Source organism: Pan paniscus, chromosome 20 (genome assembly GCF_029289425.2).
Source record: "Pan paniscus chromosome 20, NHGRI_mPanPan1-v2.0_pri, whole genome shotgun sequence".
Lineage (NCBI taxonomy): Eukaryota > Metazoa > Chordata > Mammalia > Primates > Hominidae > Pan > Pan paniscus.
In genome coordinates this window covers 23,843,573-23,859,965 of record NC_073269.2, presented here as the reverse complement: position 1 = coordinate 23,859,965, position 16,393 = coordinate 23,843,573, and the positions used below count along the sequence as shown (strand labels likewise).

General features: G+C 52.2%; 1 protein-coding gene across 16 annotated transcripts in view; it reads left to right on the top strand.

Moving 5' to 3' along the window:
- The window catches only part of SUGP2 (SURP and G-patch domain containing 2), a 42,918-nt gene extending 35,286 nt beyond the window's left edge, over positions 1 to 7,632 (top strand). For 3 of the 16 annotated variants that reach the window (XM_063600044.1, XM_063600042.1, XM_063600043.1), the window contains exon 9: positions 3,242 to 7,632. In XM_063600044.1, the coding sequence (XP_063456114.1) occupies positions 3,242 to 3,529 (288 nt within the window). In that variant the 3' untranslated portion in view covers positions 3,530 to 7,632. The remainder of the gene's footprint in view (positions 1 to 3,241) is intronic. The other 13 variants (XR_010110855.1, XR_010110857.1, XR_010110854.1 and 10 more) reach the window with 9 other exon arrangements.
- The last annotated feature ends 8,761 nt before the right edge of the window (positions 7,633 to 16,393 follow it).

Sequence of the window (16,393 nt, the reverse complement as noted above, 5' to 3'; positions counted from 1 at the left end):
TCCCTCCGCCTTTGAAGGTCCAAGTCTAAGCCTGTTGAAATGAACTGACAATAAGAAGATTAACAGGATAAAAAAAGGTGTGCGGTGGCTTACACCTGTAATCCCGGGACTTTGGAAGGCCAAGGCAGGGGGATCACTTGAGCCCGGGAGTTCAAGACTGCAGTGAGCCATGATGGAGCCACTGCACTCCAGCCTGGATGACAGAGCAAGATCCTGTCTTGAAACAAAAAAGTTATACATATTTATTCACGTGCATAAGCACAGGAGCCATATAAAACATTATGAAAACTCAAAGAAGGGCCAGGTGGTTGAAGCTGAAATACTCTTTGTAGGGGAGAGGGCAGATGGGAGGCTGTAGGTAACTTTAGAGGGGAAGCAGATGATTTTAGGAGAGATGAATGGAGGCAGGCATCATCTTGTGAATGATCCTCATTGAGAATTGAATGGGACTAGAGAACAGCCTGTGCTCTGGGCTCTAGGTGTGGTGTTTAATGTTCCATCTCTTGTGTGATAGGAGTTTTCAACTCTGGTTAATGACATTTCAGGGAAGGGATCCAAGGCCCTTGTGTTCTTCTTTGGCAAGTCTAGTTTCTAGGTAGATAGGGAACTTGAAGAAAACAGCTTCCTCCTGTGCTTTGGGAGGGACCTTGAGGCTGCTACTTTAGTCCCACCTGTCAAAAGTGCTATAATTCAGGGTATCCCTTTCTTTCTTTCTTTCTTTCTTTTTTTTTTTTTTTTTGAGACGGAGTCTCCCTTTGTCGCCAAGGCTGGAGTGCAATGGCATGATCTCAACTCACTGCAACCTCTGCCTCCCAGGTTCAAGGGATTCTCCTGCCTCAGCCTCCAGAGTAGCTGGGATTACAGGGGCGTGCCACCACACCTGGCTAATTTTTGTATTTTTAGTAGAGATGGGGATTCACCATGTTGGTCAGGCTGGTCTCAAACTCCTGACATCGTGATCCACGCACCTTGGCCTCCCAAAGTGCTGGGACTACAGGCGTGAGCCACCGCGCCCAGCCTTAGGGTATCCGTTTCTGACCCCCTACATCTTGCTGCATGTTGAGTTCTCAGCACCTCTCCAGGTTGTTTTGTCCCTTTCTAGGGTGAGAACACTGAGGCCCCAGGAGCTCCAGAGGCCCAGGCCTTCCTTATGGGAGCACTTGCTCTCTCCTCCCTCCCTCCCTCCTGACCTGAGGCCCTGCTCTCTCCCTTCTCCCTTTCCTCTCCCAGCCCCTGGCTCCCCCAGGCTCAGCCTTTTGTGCCTTGTCTCCAAGCTCCTTTGTCTCTGGAGTGCCTCCCACATGCACCCCTAACGTTAGGGAAGCTGATTCCTGGGCACCTCAATGCAGATGGCAAGGGGGGGATTTGTCTTTTGGTTGAATTATACCTCGTGAGGCCTGCATGACATCATGGGGCAGGTTGCTAAGCTGATGAGGGCTGACTGCCCGAAGACCTGAGCTCACAGCACTCAGCATGCCCTTCTCACCCTGCTTCCCATGCCCAGGGTCATCTAACCCTCTCCCAGCCACTCCCACCTGTCCCCTGCTCAGACCCCCAGCACCAGCCCCCATGATCCTCCTCAGCACCTTCCTCCCTCCCTCTCAAGAGCACATGAACCCTCACAGCCTCCCCAGGTCGTTCAGTAAATGCCTTAAATAAATACATCAGCCAGGCGCAGTGGCTCATGCCTGTAATCCCAGCACTTTGTGAGGCTGAGGCGGGCAGATCAGCTGAGGTCAGGATTTTGATCAAGACCAGCATGGTTAACATGGCGAAACCCCGTCTCTACTAAAAATACAAAAATAGGTGGGCGTGGTGGCACACGCCTGTAATCTCAGCTACTCGGGAGGCTGAAGCAGGAGAATCGCTTGAACCCAGGAGGCGGAGGTTACAATGAGTTGAGATTGCATCACTGCACTCCAGCCTGAGCAACAGAGCAAGACTCCGTCTTAAAAAAAAAAAAACATCAAAAGCTGGGTGCAGTGGCACATACCTGTAGTTCCAGTTAATGGGGAGACTGAGGTGGGAGGATCACTTAAAGCCGGGAATTCGAGACCAGCCTGGGCAACATAGCAAGACTCTATATTTAAAAAAAACACACACAAGTTTTGTATTTTGTTTCTTTTTTTAGACAGTCTCATTGTGTTGCCCAGGCTGGAATGCAGTGGCACGGTCTCCGCTCACTGCAACCTCTGCCTCCCAGGCTCAGGCGATTTCTCATGCCTCCGCCTCACAAGTAGCTGGGATTACAGGTGCCTGCCACCATGCCTGGCTAATTTTTGTATTTTAGTAGAGACGGGGTTTTGCCACGTTGGCCAGGCTGGTCTGAAACTCCTGACATCCAGTGATCCACCCACCTCGGCCTCCCAAACTGCTGAGATTACAGGCATGAGCCACCATGCCCAGCCCACCCACACAAGTTGACTCGTGAAGAGCCAAGGAATACATGGCAAGGTCTTGGACTGCCCAGCTGGGCTCTGTCACACAGCAGTGTGTCATGAATATTCATGAGTGAATAGAAATTCCTTCTGCTACAGCCCTGCAGGCTCCTCCTCCAGAGGCCCCAGGGCCCTGTCTGTCTCCAGATCTCCATCTAGTGGCCCAGAGATTGCTGCACTTCCCCACCACCCACAGGAGCAATCACAGCTATACTAGCTCTCAGTGAGGTCTGCTCTGTGCTAGACACAGACCCCAGTGTCCAAGTAGAACTCAGTCCCGAGGACAGACAGACAATGCAGCCAGGGAGTGAATGAAGCACTGGGGGAGGGGTATGTTGGGGTGGTTCAGGGAGGGTGCTGCCAGCCAGTTCTCACCCACTGTCTGGCCCCCATCCTGCCTGCAGGCCTGTGCCCTGGTGCCCCCCACTCTTCCCTGGGCTGCGCCCTGTGGTCATCACAGGGCCACCCTTCTTTATCCAGGGTTCCGCTGAGGGCCTTCCTACTGACTCCTTGACCCTGGGACTGGCCATTCCCTTACCCAGTTTTCCTCACAGTCTTGGCACCAGGGTTATAGTGGTAGCTGAGAGGCACGACTGACCTCAGGCCAGTGACCTCTGACTTAGAAGTTCCATCCCACCCAGGGATGTTGCAGAGAACTGGGAAAGTGACTGGAGCTTGAGCCTGAGCATCTGGGGAGTCAGGAGGGCATTTGGGGGTGAGGGGCTCCAGGCATAGCCTAGGACAGACCCTTGATCCAGGCATCTCCCTGTGGCCCACATGCCTGGACTCTCCTCTCTCCTCAGAAACCCAAGGACTTGGACTTCGCCCAGCAGAAGCTGACCGATAAGAACCTGGGCTTCCAGATGCTGCAGAAGATGGGCTGGAAGGAGGGCCATGGCCTGGGCTCCCTCGGAAAGGGCATCAGGGAGCCGGTCAGCGTGTACGCAGCAGGCAGCCTGGGGTGGGAGTGGGTGGGGCCTCAGTCCTTCCACCTGCAGCCTGCCACTTGGCTCCTTCACAGCCAAGATGGCTTACAGCTGGCAGTTGATTTTTGTTTTTTAAACAGAAGGCATCTTCAGATGAGAAGCTGATCATTTACATGTGCAGGTGTTTACAGGGCTCCTTTCTGTCCTGGTGTAGATTTTTTAACCAGCTTGTTGGCCCTGGTCATTTTGGCCACATTTGTGACCATCATAAAAGCTAAGTGGTATTTCTGTGTAGTTTCCGTCTGGAACTGCTTTCCCATTCCCGGGAACCCATAGCCGGGCCAGCCAGGGTCCCGAACACAGGCCCAAAGTTTATTAAACCCCGATCATAACCTCCAGCAGGCATTTCATTTAATACTGAGCTTAGTTCCTGCTGGGTAAGGCATTCCGAGGTAACCAGGGCCCTCTGGGCACCCCCTCAAAAGCCAGCTCTTCGAGGGTGAGTACTCCTTGTTTCCACTGTGAGTCGCGTCTTGATTTTCCCTTTCTTTGATGTCTCAGTGTGTGTCCCAAACACCTGCATCTCATGGACTGTTTGTGCCCATGCCCAGTTCCTGGCATGCCAGGCCCTGGGCTCAGGTGCACAACTGACTCTCTTTTTCACTCCCTAGGGGAACCCCCTCGGAAGGGGAAGGGTTGGGTGCTGACGGGCAGGAGCACAAAGAAGACACATTCGATGTGTTCCGACAGAGGATGATGCAGATGTACAGACACAAGCGGGCCAACAAATAGGTATGTTCACAGGCCAGTGTGTAAGGCCGTCTGCCCTTGCCGGCGTGCTGGTGTGCAGAGAAATTTCCCCCAACAAAGTTGATGTTCCCTGCTCCCCCAAAAATGCCACACACAAAAAAAATCACAAAATTCTGTGAGGGAAACAAAAGGGTCTATGGATGTGGATATGCCCCATTCTTACCTTCCAGGTTTGCTGAAGGAGCAAACCTCACACTGGCCAAGGGCAGCTGCGCATGGCCTGCCTGGTGCCCCGGCTGTGAGCCCCTCAAGGCCTCCAGGCCAGCCTCCGTGGATGTGCGTGTGGAAATAGGCCACGCCTGTCTCTTCTCTTGCTCAAGTTTTCTCTCACAGATGACAGCCACCTACCACATAACATGACCAGCAAACGGACTGTTCCTAGTCCAGAGGGCCTTGCCATCATGCAAGTGGAAGGGCGACTGTGACAGCCACTGCCACAGAGGATGGCAGTTGGCTGTGTCCCTTTGTGAGGGTCTTCAAATCCTTTTCCTTCTGCAGGGCCTTGGGCCTGTAAATATCCTCATCTTTCTATTCTTTTTTTTTTTTTAGTTGCCCCCTCACCTAATTTCCACCTCAGTTTTGAACAAAATCGTTCTCTTCCTGAATAGATCAAAACCACTGATGTGAAAGATAAGCCTTGAAGCAGCAATTGCCCTTAAAACATCATCCCTGCCCTGGATCGGCCTGGAGCCAGTGCCCAAGTACGGTTTGGTGTGTACATGAAAACAAACGTCTCTGCAGTCTCTGGGGCGGAGGTTTCGCTGGCTTTTCTTTCTCTCAAAGAAAAAAACATGCACCATTTTCAATGTGCTTTTGCCTCTCCTCTCTGTTCACATGCTTTTAGCAGCAAGTCCCCTCCAAATCTGTCTTGGTTCCCCTTCAGAAGGTGGCGCTGCCCCCGAAAGGCACCTCAGCCTGTGAGTGCTGAGGAACCAGCTCCTCTGGCTGATTTTCCAGTTGGACTGGCCATTGCTCTCCAGAAGTGCTCTGTTAGCAAACATCATGTGGAAACGATCACAGATGGTGTTTTCTCGTTGTTCGCCAGAAGTTATACGGGGGAGACAAATTCCCGGTAATTACCAAGTCTGCACTCGGGTACCAAAGCTCTGAAGCTCTCTGAACAGTTGCCATACTTGAGTTGATGAATGTGTTATTCATGGTGTCTCATCTCATCAATGCATCTTGAGAGACTTAATGAAATTTTAGCAACAGTATAGAATAGCTCTATCGGGTGGGGAGTAATCATTAAACAGATGAAATCGGCCCCAGATTTACATGTCTCTTTAGAATCCACAGTGTAAGCAAACTACAGTTACAAAGGGATGGGGGTTGTAAACCCTCTGAGACTCTGCACTTTTCGCACGTATGGCATCGTCAAGTGCTGTCTTATTACAGCCTTTGTAAGGAGAGGCAGGCTCCTCCTGGGGTGGGCTCTGCAGCTGCTTTATTTCCAGGCATGTGATCGCCGCCGCTCTCCAGATTCCCCAGCATTCTGCTGCGTGTAACTCCACTCAATTCTCCACTCATCCTTCCTTGTGAAGCAGGAGCATTGAAGTTTTAAGTATGGGCAAAAATCTGGAAAACTTAGGATCCCCCTGACACCCCAGGATTAGGGGACACAGCAGTGGCTAGGGCATCAGCCACAGAACTGAGCGGGAAATGCCACTTGTATTGGCTGTAAAGAAATTCTGGCTTTGGGCCAGGCGCAGTGGCTCAAGCCTGTAATCCCAGCACTTTAGGAGGTTGAGGCGGGTGGATCACCTGAGGTCAGGAGTTTGAGACCAGCCTGGCCAACATGGTGTAACCCCGTCTCTACTAAAAATACAAAAAAATTAGCCAGGCGTGGTAGCGGGCACCTGTAATCCCAGCTACTCAGGAGGCTGAGGCAGGAGAATCACTTGAACCGGGGAGGCAGAGGTTGCAGTGAGCTGAGATCATGCCACTCCACTCCAGCCTGGGCGACAGAGCAAGACTCCATCTCCAAAAAAAAAAAAAAAAAAGGCCGGGCACGGTGACTCACACCTATAATTCCAGCACTTTGGGAGGCCGAGGCAGGTGGATCACGAGGTCAAGAGATCGAGACCATCCTGGCCAACATGGTGAAACCCTGTCTCTACTAAAAATGCAAAAAATTAGCTGGGCGTGGTGGCGGGCGCTTGTAGTCCCAGCTACTCAGGAGGCTGAGGCAGGAGAATCACTTGAACCCGGGAGGCGGAGGTTGCAGTGAGCCGAGATTGTGCCACCGCACTCCAGCCTGGCAACAGAGCGAGACTCTGTCTCAAAAAAAAAAAGGAAATCCTGGCTTTCTTTAAGCCACAGACTTCCTAGGCTGTGGTCCCAGCTCCTTGTCTGCCTGGTCCCTGTCACCTTGCAGTGCCACCACCCCCAGGGGCTCTGCTTGCTTCCAGTGGCTTCTGTAGCTTGGCAACTGGCAGATCTTTATGGCAGTAGAGGTGCCAGCATGGAGGATGGAGCTTGGGTTTATAACCCAACCCTCGAACGAACCAGCCTGTGGGGGCCTGGAGTGGAGCTGGTTTTGGGGAGTCACAGGTGCGGGGGGTTCATCTTCTCCTTTCTCCTTCTCCTTTCCTGAGCCCTCCGACAGCTTCCATGTTGGCCATGGGTCAGGTGAATGGATGGAGCTCCAAGCGGGGCTCAGCCCATTGGCCCGAGCGAGGCGCACACACCTGCAGCGTGGATCAAGCGCACTCTCCAGCATCGCCCTGACCATTCCATGTGCTTTGTCCTAGCGTGTTCATTCTTGACTTTCTCCACTTCATTTTACTAAAAAGTTAAATGCTTTAGGAATCTGTGGCGTGTGGCCACTGACCGCCCCCCACCTCCTGCCGCTCCTCCAAGTTTGAGCTGAGATGGTTCTGTGAGTCCTTGGCAGGGGTCAAAGGGCACATCTCCTTGAACCTAGAAAGCCCCCTACACTCTCAGAGGACGCCTCTCCTGTGGATTCAGCGCTGGGGCAGTGAAGGTGTCAGGAGCCAGCAGAGCATGGTGCGTGCTGCCAGCTGCCGGCCAGCCGGGATAGAGGAGATGCCAATGGCCCTCCGTGCCCCCAGCCCCTCCCTCTTAACTGAGGCTGTCCTTGCTCTCTGCAGAGGCCGCTCTGCAGGATCCTCGTGTCGCGCGTGATGTGTGGTGGCACAGCCGTGTCAAAGTCACAGTGTCTTTTCTGTCGTTCTAGTTCCAGGGTCACCCCCGAGAGGACAACAGGCATCTGGAAGTGCTCTCTCGCCACTCTGGGTGCTTTACTGTCTCTGGCTTGTTTCCATCACTGGAAATCACTTAGAGAATTGTAGTGTTTTTGGTCCTTGATAAAGCCTAGAAGACATTTGTGATGTTACAAAATGGAAGTTTTCTTTTGTTTCTGTTTTTTAAGATCTAAGAAGTTGTGAATGTTGTTAATCATTTAGCCGTTGCAATAAATGTAGAGGAAATGCAGTGTGCTGGGGTCTCCATGGCTGTGTTTTTAAAATCAGATCAGACACCTGCGCACGCAGATGGGAGTGCAGTGTAGAACCAGATGATGGCTGCCTCCCAGGACGTGCCCTCTGCCGGCGTGGTGCTCCTCCCTCGGGCCCCTCCTCACTGGCTTGCCCCACCTGAGGGACCTTGTGTCACTGTCACCAGGAAAGCTTGGAAGATGCCAGAGAGCAGGAAGGGACCAAGCGCCCACCAGAGGGAGGGCAATTCCCATCTGGGGAGGCTGGGGAGGGTAATCGGTACCGCCAAGTACAGAAGCTGCCTTTGAGGGGTGTCAGGGCAGTGGGAGCTGTGCCCCTGCTGCCTACGACTCACCTGTCCCCACAGGGCTTTGCCCCATCATCCCAGGGCTGGGGTTCCAGCTGCCAGAGTAAAACCAGAGCCTGCCTGGGCCTCCCTCTGACTGCGGAGCTGCCTCTCTGTCATCTTCACACTCCCTGCCATCCCTGGGTGCTGCCAGCCTGCCCATGGTTCCTCTGTCAACAGCCCCTTGGCCCTCCAGGTGAGGAGGGGCGTGCAGAGGGCACAGCAGAGACCAAGGCAGCACCCAGGGGGCCTGCAGGGGCCTCTGCCTGACCAGGGTGAGGAGGGGAGGAGCCAGACTGCAGGGAGGGGGAAGGCGCTGTGCCCAGGGCAGGTGATGCTCATGTAGAAAGGTCCCTGTGGGCAGCTTAGCGGGAGCCTTGAGACAGAGCCCTTAGGAAGCTGAGGCAGGACCCCCAGCCTCACTTCTACCGTGTCCCGGGGGAAGCTATTGCCAGCCAAGACCCTCACCCTGCCTTCATCTTAGCGATGTCTAACCGCTAGCTTCAGTGGCACTCCCTGAGAAAGGCCGGAGCCTGCAGGGAAAATGTGGGGCTCACCTGCAGGGGGTGAGGAACCACCAGGAATTTCTCTTCAGTAGTGGAACCCTTCTTCCCCTAGTTCCTCTTAATATCATCCTAAGGCCGGTCAGGGTGTCTTAGGAGGACAGGAGGAGTGGTCTCCAGCCCAGGATGCCTGTCCTGGCGTTGACCCAGGCAGGTCACTTGATCTCAGGCCTCAGTTTCCCCTCTACAGACTGGGAAGGATCTCATTTGGAAGGTAAAATCTCCCCTGCTGCCTTGTACTAGGTTGGTGCAAAAGTAATGGCAAAACCTTCAATTACTTTTCCACCAACCTAATAATTTAGGACTAAGTGGAACCACAAGATCCCTGTCATGGCCTTTCTCCTCCCTGGAGCTTCCTTGGGGCAAGACAGGCAGAAGGCGCTGCCAAGAAGCCCCAGTAGCAAAAGCAAGGTGTGGCTTCAGTCCAGGCCTTTGCTGTGCATGCATGCCCACGTACAGATGTGCGCGCATGCATGTTCAAGCAGCACACGAGGACGTTTTCCTTGTAAAAGATGAAAAACCAAACCCAGATGTATGCGGAATGGAGCACAGAGGCTTTCTCCTCCCATAAGTCAAAACAAATGACAGGACACTCCAAGGGTGCCACTCGGAGACTGCCTTCCTCTCCCCACGGGCTGTCTCAGCAGTCTCCATGGCCCGTGGGAAAAGAGCAGGTATTGGGTTGGCTTCAGAGGATATTCCACGTGTAAACGATCGTAGGCACAATCGTGTTTTAGATGGAACCTTTAAAATGCAAATTATACTTCAAGTTCTATTCTGCTCCCTGCTTTTTTTCACTTAAAAAATTTCTGAGGCTGGGCGCGGTGGCTCACGCCTGTAATCCCAGCACTTTGGGAGGTGGAGGTGGGCAGATCACCTGAGGTTGGGAGTTCAAGACCAGCCTGACCAACATGGAGAAGCCTCATCTATACTAAAAATACAAAAGTTAGCCAGGCATGGTGGCGCATGCCTGTCATCCCAGCTACTCGGGAGGCTGAGGCAGGAGAATCGCTTGAACCCTGGAGGCAGAGGTTGCGTTTAGCCGAGATGCGCCACTGCACTCCAGCCTGGGCAACAAGAGCGACACTCGGTCTCAAAAAAAAAAAAAAAAAAAAAATTCTGAAGCCATGTGTGGCAGCCTGTGCTTGTAATCCCAGCTACTGGAGAGGCTGAGGTGGGAGGATCACTTGAGCCCAGGATTGGAGGCTGCGGTGAATTGAGATTGCATCACAGTACTCCAGCCTGGGCAACCCTATATCTAAAAATACAAACCTGAAATAAACTTACATATACACGTGTATGTATGATGGCTTGTCATTTAGCTAACAGGTTCTCCACGCCTAGCCATTTGGGTTTGGGCCCTACATCCTAGAATGGGCTTCTTTGTGGACAAAGTCCAGGAAATAGCATATGAGAACAAAGGGTCCTCCTGAGGGTCTCCTCACCTTGCTGCCTCCCTCCACACAGTTCATGTGCCATCTAACTTTGGGGTGACCCTGCTGATGTCCCAATTCCCTAGTTTCCCTGCCTCTCCGGGACAGTGGGGGCTGTGGTTCCTGCAGGTGTCTCTGGCAGGCACTGGCCCTTAGGCTGGGCTCCAATGCCAGCTTCACCCCCCAAACCCTGACCCCTTGGGATATGGACCTGACTGCTGACTCTCTCTACCTCCTCCAGATCCCTCAACTCTGTCCCTGTCACCCCCACCCTGTCACCAGCCCCACCTCAACAGTGCAGGAGCCTGTGGTGGTTTGGGGTCACCGTGTTCCCTGAGAGGCCCAGCCAGGCCTCTATCTCCCCTGTGTCCACATACTACCCCAATGCCCACCCATGGTGGAGGGTGGTGTTTTGAGGGCCAGAGATGTGCCAGCAACAGGGACGCTATTACTGACCCTCTGCTCACAGTCAGTCCTCCCCGAGGTGGTCAAGCGGTGGGACCCTCCACGCCTGCATTTTCTCCAGTGAAATGTAGCCAACAGCTTGCAGGGTTAAATACATACGGTTACCCAGGACCTCTCTTAGAGGGTTCAGAGGGACTGGTCTTGTTACCGACTGATCCTTTCACATCCCACCCGCTTGGGCCTCAGTTTTCCCTCGTGAGGATCCCCAAGCCCTTCTTAGCTCCCCTTGCCCACCCGTCCCTGGCCAGCCTGAGGGTTGGGTGGCCCCCAAACTCTACCACATTCCACAGAGGAGCTATCCAGGGAAAGAGTGGTAAGTTGTCACGAGTCCCCCCATCCCCATATGTTTGGGGGATTAATCCCCCCAAGGGTTTGGGGGATTAATCCCCATCATATGTTTGGGGGATTAAGGGCTGGGCAGAGGTAGGAGCCGGGGATGATTAATGAATGCTGGGGCTGCAGCCTAGGCAACATAGGGAGACTCCACCTCTACAAAAAGAAACGTTTTTGTTAGCAGGGCATGATAGTCCCACCTGTAGTCCCAGCTCCTCGGGAGGCTGAGGTTGAAGGATTGTTTGAGCCAAGGAGCTGGAGGCTGCAGTGAGCTATGAATGCACCACTGCAGCCCAGCCTGGACGACAGAGCAAGACCCTGCCGCCAACCCCCAACACACACAAAAAAGAGAATTAAAGGAGCTCACAAAATTTCAACCTCAAGGCCCACAGCACAGACCATATACTGAGATAAATCTGATCGTCGTTGTCCTCTCTGGACTCCAGTGCTCTCATCCGGGGAGGATCAGCCCATTTCCCAATGGAAAAACTGAGGCCTGGGGCAGTCTGACTCCAGAGCTTGAATTCTAAACATCAGTATCCGGATTTCCAGTTGGTTTCATCTGATTTAGAAGCTCCCTATATACACACACTTGCGTACACATGGACACACCCTGTGCAACGCCATGTGCGCATGCGTGCACACATGCACATACATACACAGAGACATGCACACGTGTGCACACAGACATACACACATGCATAGGTCTACACGGTGCTTCTATTTCCCACGAAGTCCATACTCATGGCCCTGAGAACTTTAACACTCAGGGATTGCGGCTCTGTAATGACTGGCACTATCCGCTTCCTTCACAGCCCAGGAGGGGGACCTCACGAGCTGAGCTTTCCTTGGCTGAATTTTTCTCCAGCGAATCCTCAGGTTGGACTCATGGGAGCACCAACTCCCAGTTCTTGCAGCTTGTGGCCAGGTGTGAAAAGGGGAGCGTTAGCCTCGAGATTTCAGCTTCCACACCTTCATGACTTGCTTTTGCCAGGAGGAAAACAAATCTTAAGAATTTGAATCCTCAGTCCTAACATGTCCTCTCTGTGCTGTGTAACCTGGGGCGGGTGATCCACATCTCTGAGTGTCAGCTTCCTCATTTGCAAATGGGGAGAACAGTAGCATCTACAGAAGGGTTCTTAGGAGCAGCACCCGCATGCTGTGAACTCAGACATCACTGATCTGTTTCCATTGTTCTGTGTCAGTGGACCCAGTCCTTGAGGCATCCCATTGGCTGACTCCTCCTCCTTAAAACAAAGGCCAGGCGTGGTGGCTCACGCCTGTAATCCCAGCACTTTGGGAGGCCGAGGCAGGCAGATCACCTGAGGTCAGGAGTTCGAGACCAGCCTGGCCAACATGGTGAAACCTCGTCTCTACTAAAAATGCAAAAATTAGCTGGGTGTGGTGGTGCATGCCTGTAATCCCAGCTATTCCGGAGGCCGAAGCAGGAGAATCGCGTGAATCCAGGAGGCAGGGGTTGCAGTGAGCCGAGATCGCACCACTGTACTCCAGCCTGGGCTACAAAAGCAAAACTCTATCTATAAATAAATAAATGAAGTTTCCTGAGTCCTTACCTAGACCCCGTGACATGATGAAAGGGCCTTGACTCCAGTGTCCTGGTCACAACGAGTGACTTTGGAAAATTCACTTCACTCCCTGAGGCCCCAGCATGCTCATCTTAAAATAAAGATGTTCCAAGCTGGGCGTGGTGGCTCACACCTGCAATCCCAGCACTTTAGGAGGGAGAGGAAAGAGCACTGCTTGAGGCCAGGAATTCAAGGCCAGCCTGGGCAACGTAACAAGACCCCATCTCTATTAAAAAAAAAAAAAAAAAAACCCTAGCCGGGCATGGTGGCACATGCCTGTAGTCCCACCTACTTGGGAGGCTGAGGAGGAAGGATCACTTGAGCCCGGGAGGTCAAGGCTGCAGTGAGCTGTGATTGTACCACTGCACTCCAGCCTGGGTGACAGAGTATGACCTTGTCTCAAAAAAAAAAAAAATCCATTTGCAAAGTGTAGCATCATTTTTGTAAAAATCTTGTAAAATGTAGACAAGCCCCCTGTATATGGCAATGTTGGGCTGTGTTTCAGCACAAAGATGGGTCTACTCCAAACCGGCCACGTGGTAGGGAAGCGTGTGGGGTCCGGGCAGGGGTGCCACCCCCCACCAACACCCAGCCATGTGCCTCCTTGCAACCAGTTTGAAAGGAAAATCCACTGAAGAATGTTTAGAGGAAGTAAAAACAGCAAAGCACTTGCTGGCAGCAATTGTCGGCCTTTGTTTCGGAGGCAGCTGTGGTCTTAGGAGAAAAAAGGATCAGATTTGAACCAAGACAGTTTCTTCCTGTGTCAAATGGGGAAATAAGCCTGGCTTCCTCCCAGGGCCATTGTTCAAAGGCTGCTGTGAAAAACCCTCTGACATCTCCTTGGCAGAGGCTCTGATCGGCTTTTTACATCTGTCTGTTCACTCATTCATTCATTCATTCATTCACCACACATTTTTATTTGTTGGTTTTCGTTTTGAGACAGGGTCTTACTCTGTCACCCAGGCTGGAGTGTAGTGGTGCCATCTTGGCTTACTGCAACCTCCACCTCCAAGAGTCACGCGATCCTCCCACCTCAGCCTCCTGAGTAGCTGGGACTATGGGCACGCGCCACCATGCCCAGCTAATTTTTGTATTTTTTAGTAGAGGGGGGCTTTTGTCATGGTGCGCTGGGTCATGCTTGTAATCCCAGCACTTTGGGAGGCCAAGGCAGACGGATCGCTTGAGGTCAGGAGTTTGAGACCAGCCTGGGCAAGATGGCAAAACTCCGTTTGTACTAAAAATACAAAAATTAGCCAGGCATGGTGGTACACACACATAGTTCCAGCTACTCGGGAGGCCGAGGCGAGAAGATCACTTGAACCCGGAAAGTGGAGGTTGCAGCGAGCCGGGATGGCGTCACTGCACTCCAGCCTGAGTGACAGAGTAAGACTCTGTCTCAAAAACAAAAAAAAAATTTATCATCATTATCATTATTATTTTTAAGACAGCATCTCACTCTGTAGCCCAGGCTGGAGTACAGTGGCATGATCATAGCTCTCTGCAGCCTTGACCTCCTGGGCTGAAATGATCCTCCAGCCTTAGCCTCCTGAGTAGCTGGGACTACAGGCATGTATCACCATGCCTGGCCTGATTTACACCTTTTAAAAGAGCAGTCTGGAAGGGCAGGGCAGGAATGAAAGCAATTCTGAACTGTTTCATCTATACCCCTCGGTTCCAGCCCCATTTAATGGCAGGCACCTGTGCAGGGTATCAGGGCTACCCTGGGCTGCTGGAGCACCCTTTGCCTGAATGCCCACTGGAACCAAAAGTGCCTGGAATTGACATTCCCCAGGGTAACCCTGACAGCTGACGAGGGTGGGGTGTGAATAACCTAGCCAAAAGACACAGAGACATAGACCCCGTGTGCTGGCCAGCTATTTGGTAAAACAACCATTCTCTGGCAGTTGTCTGAAATGTGGCCTTAGACAACATTGTAGGCTCCGTCTCAGCCCCGAACCCCATGGAGGTCACTTGCAAGGAACCCAGAGCAAACCTGTCCTTTCTGGCTTGGACGTCCCACCTGCCTACTCTAGAGCCTTTGACAGTTTCCCTGTTTCAGTCCAGAGATGTTCACCCTCTCCTTTCTGGCTCTCCACGTTCTTGGCAGGTTGTTGCAAGAGGCAGAGATGTCTGGGAGCAATTGTGTCCCTCAGAACTCAGAAAACCTTCTTCTTCTTCTTCTTCTTCTTCTTTTTTTTTTTTTTTTTTTTTGAGACAGAGTCTCACTCTGTTGCCCAGGCTGGTGGAGTACAGCAGCTCGATCTGGGCTCACTGCAACCCCCTGTAACCCCCACCTCCCAGTTTCAAGCAATTATTTTGCCTCAGCCTCCCAAGTAGCTAGGACTACAGGCAGGCACCACCATACCTGGCTAATTTTTGTATTTTTAGTAGAGATGAGGTTTCACCATGTTGCTCAGGCTGGTCTTGAACTCCTGACCTCAGATGATCCATCCGCCTCTGCCTCCCAAAGTGTTGGGATTACAGGCATGAACCACTGCACCTGGCCAGAAAACCTTCTTTTATCCAAGTCCAAGTAAGCAGGAGTCCAGGGTGGGCAGCCGGGGGGCATCCCTAGATAGCACTGGATATCTTATAGCACCAGGCATGGCAAAGAAAGCTTGGCACCTGTGCTCCTTTCACCTTAGGCAACCACAGCTCCCTTTACAGACGAGGAAACTGAGGCCCAGAGACGTTGGTTAACAACTCTCTGGGGCGGGCAGGTGGGACGTCCAAGCCATTTCCAGAAAGGTCAGTTCTTAGGGCTGGTCTTTAGCCTTTTTTTTTTTTTTTTTTTTTTTGAGACAGAGTCTCATTCTGTCACCCAGGCTGGAGTGCGGTGGCACTGCAGCCTCAACCTCCCTGAGCTCAGGTGATCCTCCCATTTCAGCCTCCCAAGTAGCTGGGACTACAGGCATGCACCACCATGCCTGGCTAATTTTTTTTTTTTTTTTTTTTATGTAGAGACAGGGTCCACTATGTTGCCCAGGCTGGTCACAAACTGTTGGGCTTGAGTGATCCGCTTATTTCAGCCTCCTAAAGTGCTAAGATTACAGGCAGGAGCCACTGCAGCCTGCCTGGTCTTTGACTTTCTGTTTATCCTCATAGACAGCAATGAGGGCAACCTCAATTTTCCAATTTCTCTGCTCTCCTAATGAATGAAGTAACTGACATGTTTATAGTGCTGTCTCTGCAGCACTAAGGGCTGAATACATGGGAACTCTTTGGGCTGCATAAAGCCAAAAAGGGAATTAATTGGTGGATGGAATTGGAAAGGACACCTTCAGGATCAGCTGGATCAAGGCACTCAACCAAAACCACCAGTGTAGCCTCTCTCTCTATTTCTTGGCTTTGCTGTCCTTTGTTTCCAGGCAGGCAAGATGGACGCCAGCAACTCGGAGCCTAGCCTTACCCATTTAAGCAACATCACAAGAGCTCTGTTGTCTGATAGGGGTGGCACCTATCAGACACCAAGATTGTCTATTATTGCCCCAGCCCGGGGCATATGCCTGTCTCTGAACCAATCACAGTGGCCAGAGGGCTACAATACGCTGATAGCTAGGGCTTCATTGGCTAAGAAGGGAGAAAGACCCCAAGCACAACGAGATGCTGTTCACAGAAGGACTAGGAAGAGCCCCTGCAAGTGGGCAGAATCAGAATCGGAACCCAGCTCTTCACTCCTTAGCTATATTGGTCTCAGCTGCTTTCTTTTCTTTTGAGACAGAGTTTTGCTCTTGTTGCCCAGGCTGGAGTGCCATGGCATGATCTCGGCTCACCACAACCTCCGCATCCCGGGTTCAAGCGATTCTCCTGCCTCAGCCTCCTGAGTAGCTGGGATTACAGACATGCGCCACCATGCCCAGCTAATTTTGTGGTTTTAGTAGAGATGGGGTTTCTCCATGTTGATCAGTCTGGTCTTGAACTCCCGACCTCAGGTGATCCACCCACCTCACACCTCAGCCTCTCAAAGTGCTGGGATTGAGATTACAGGCATGAGCCACCACGCCTGGCCAGCTGCTTTCTGATGGACACTTTCACCCC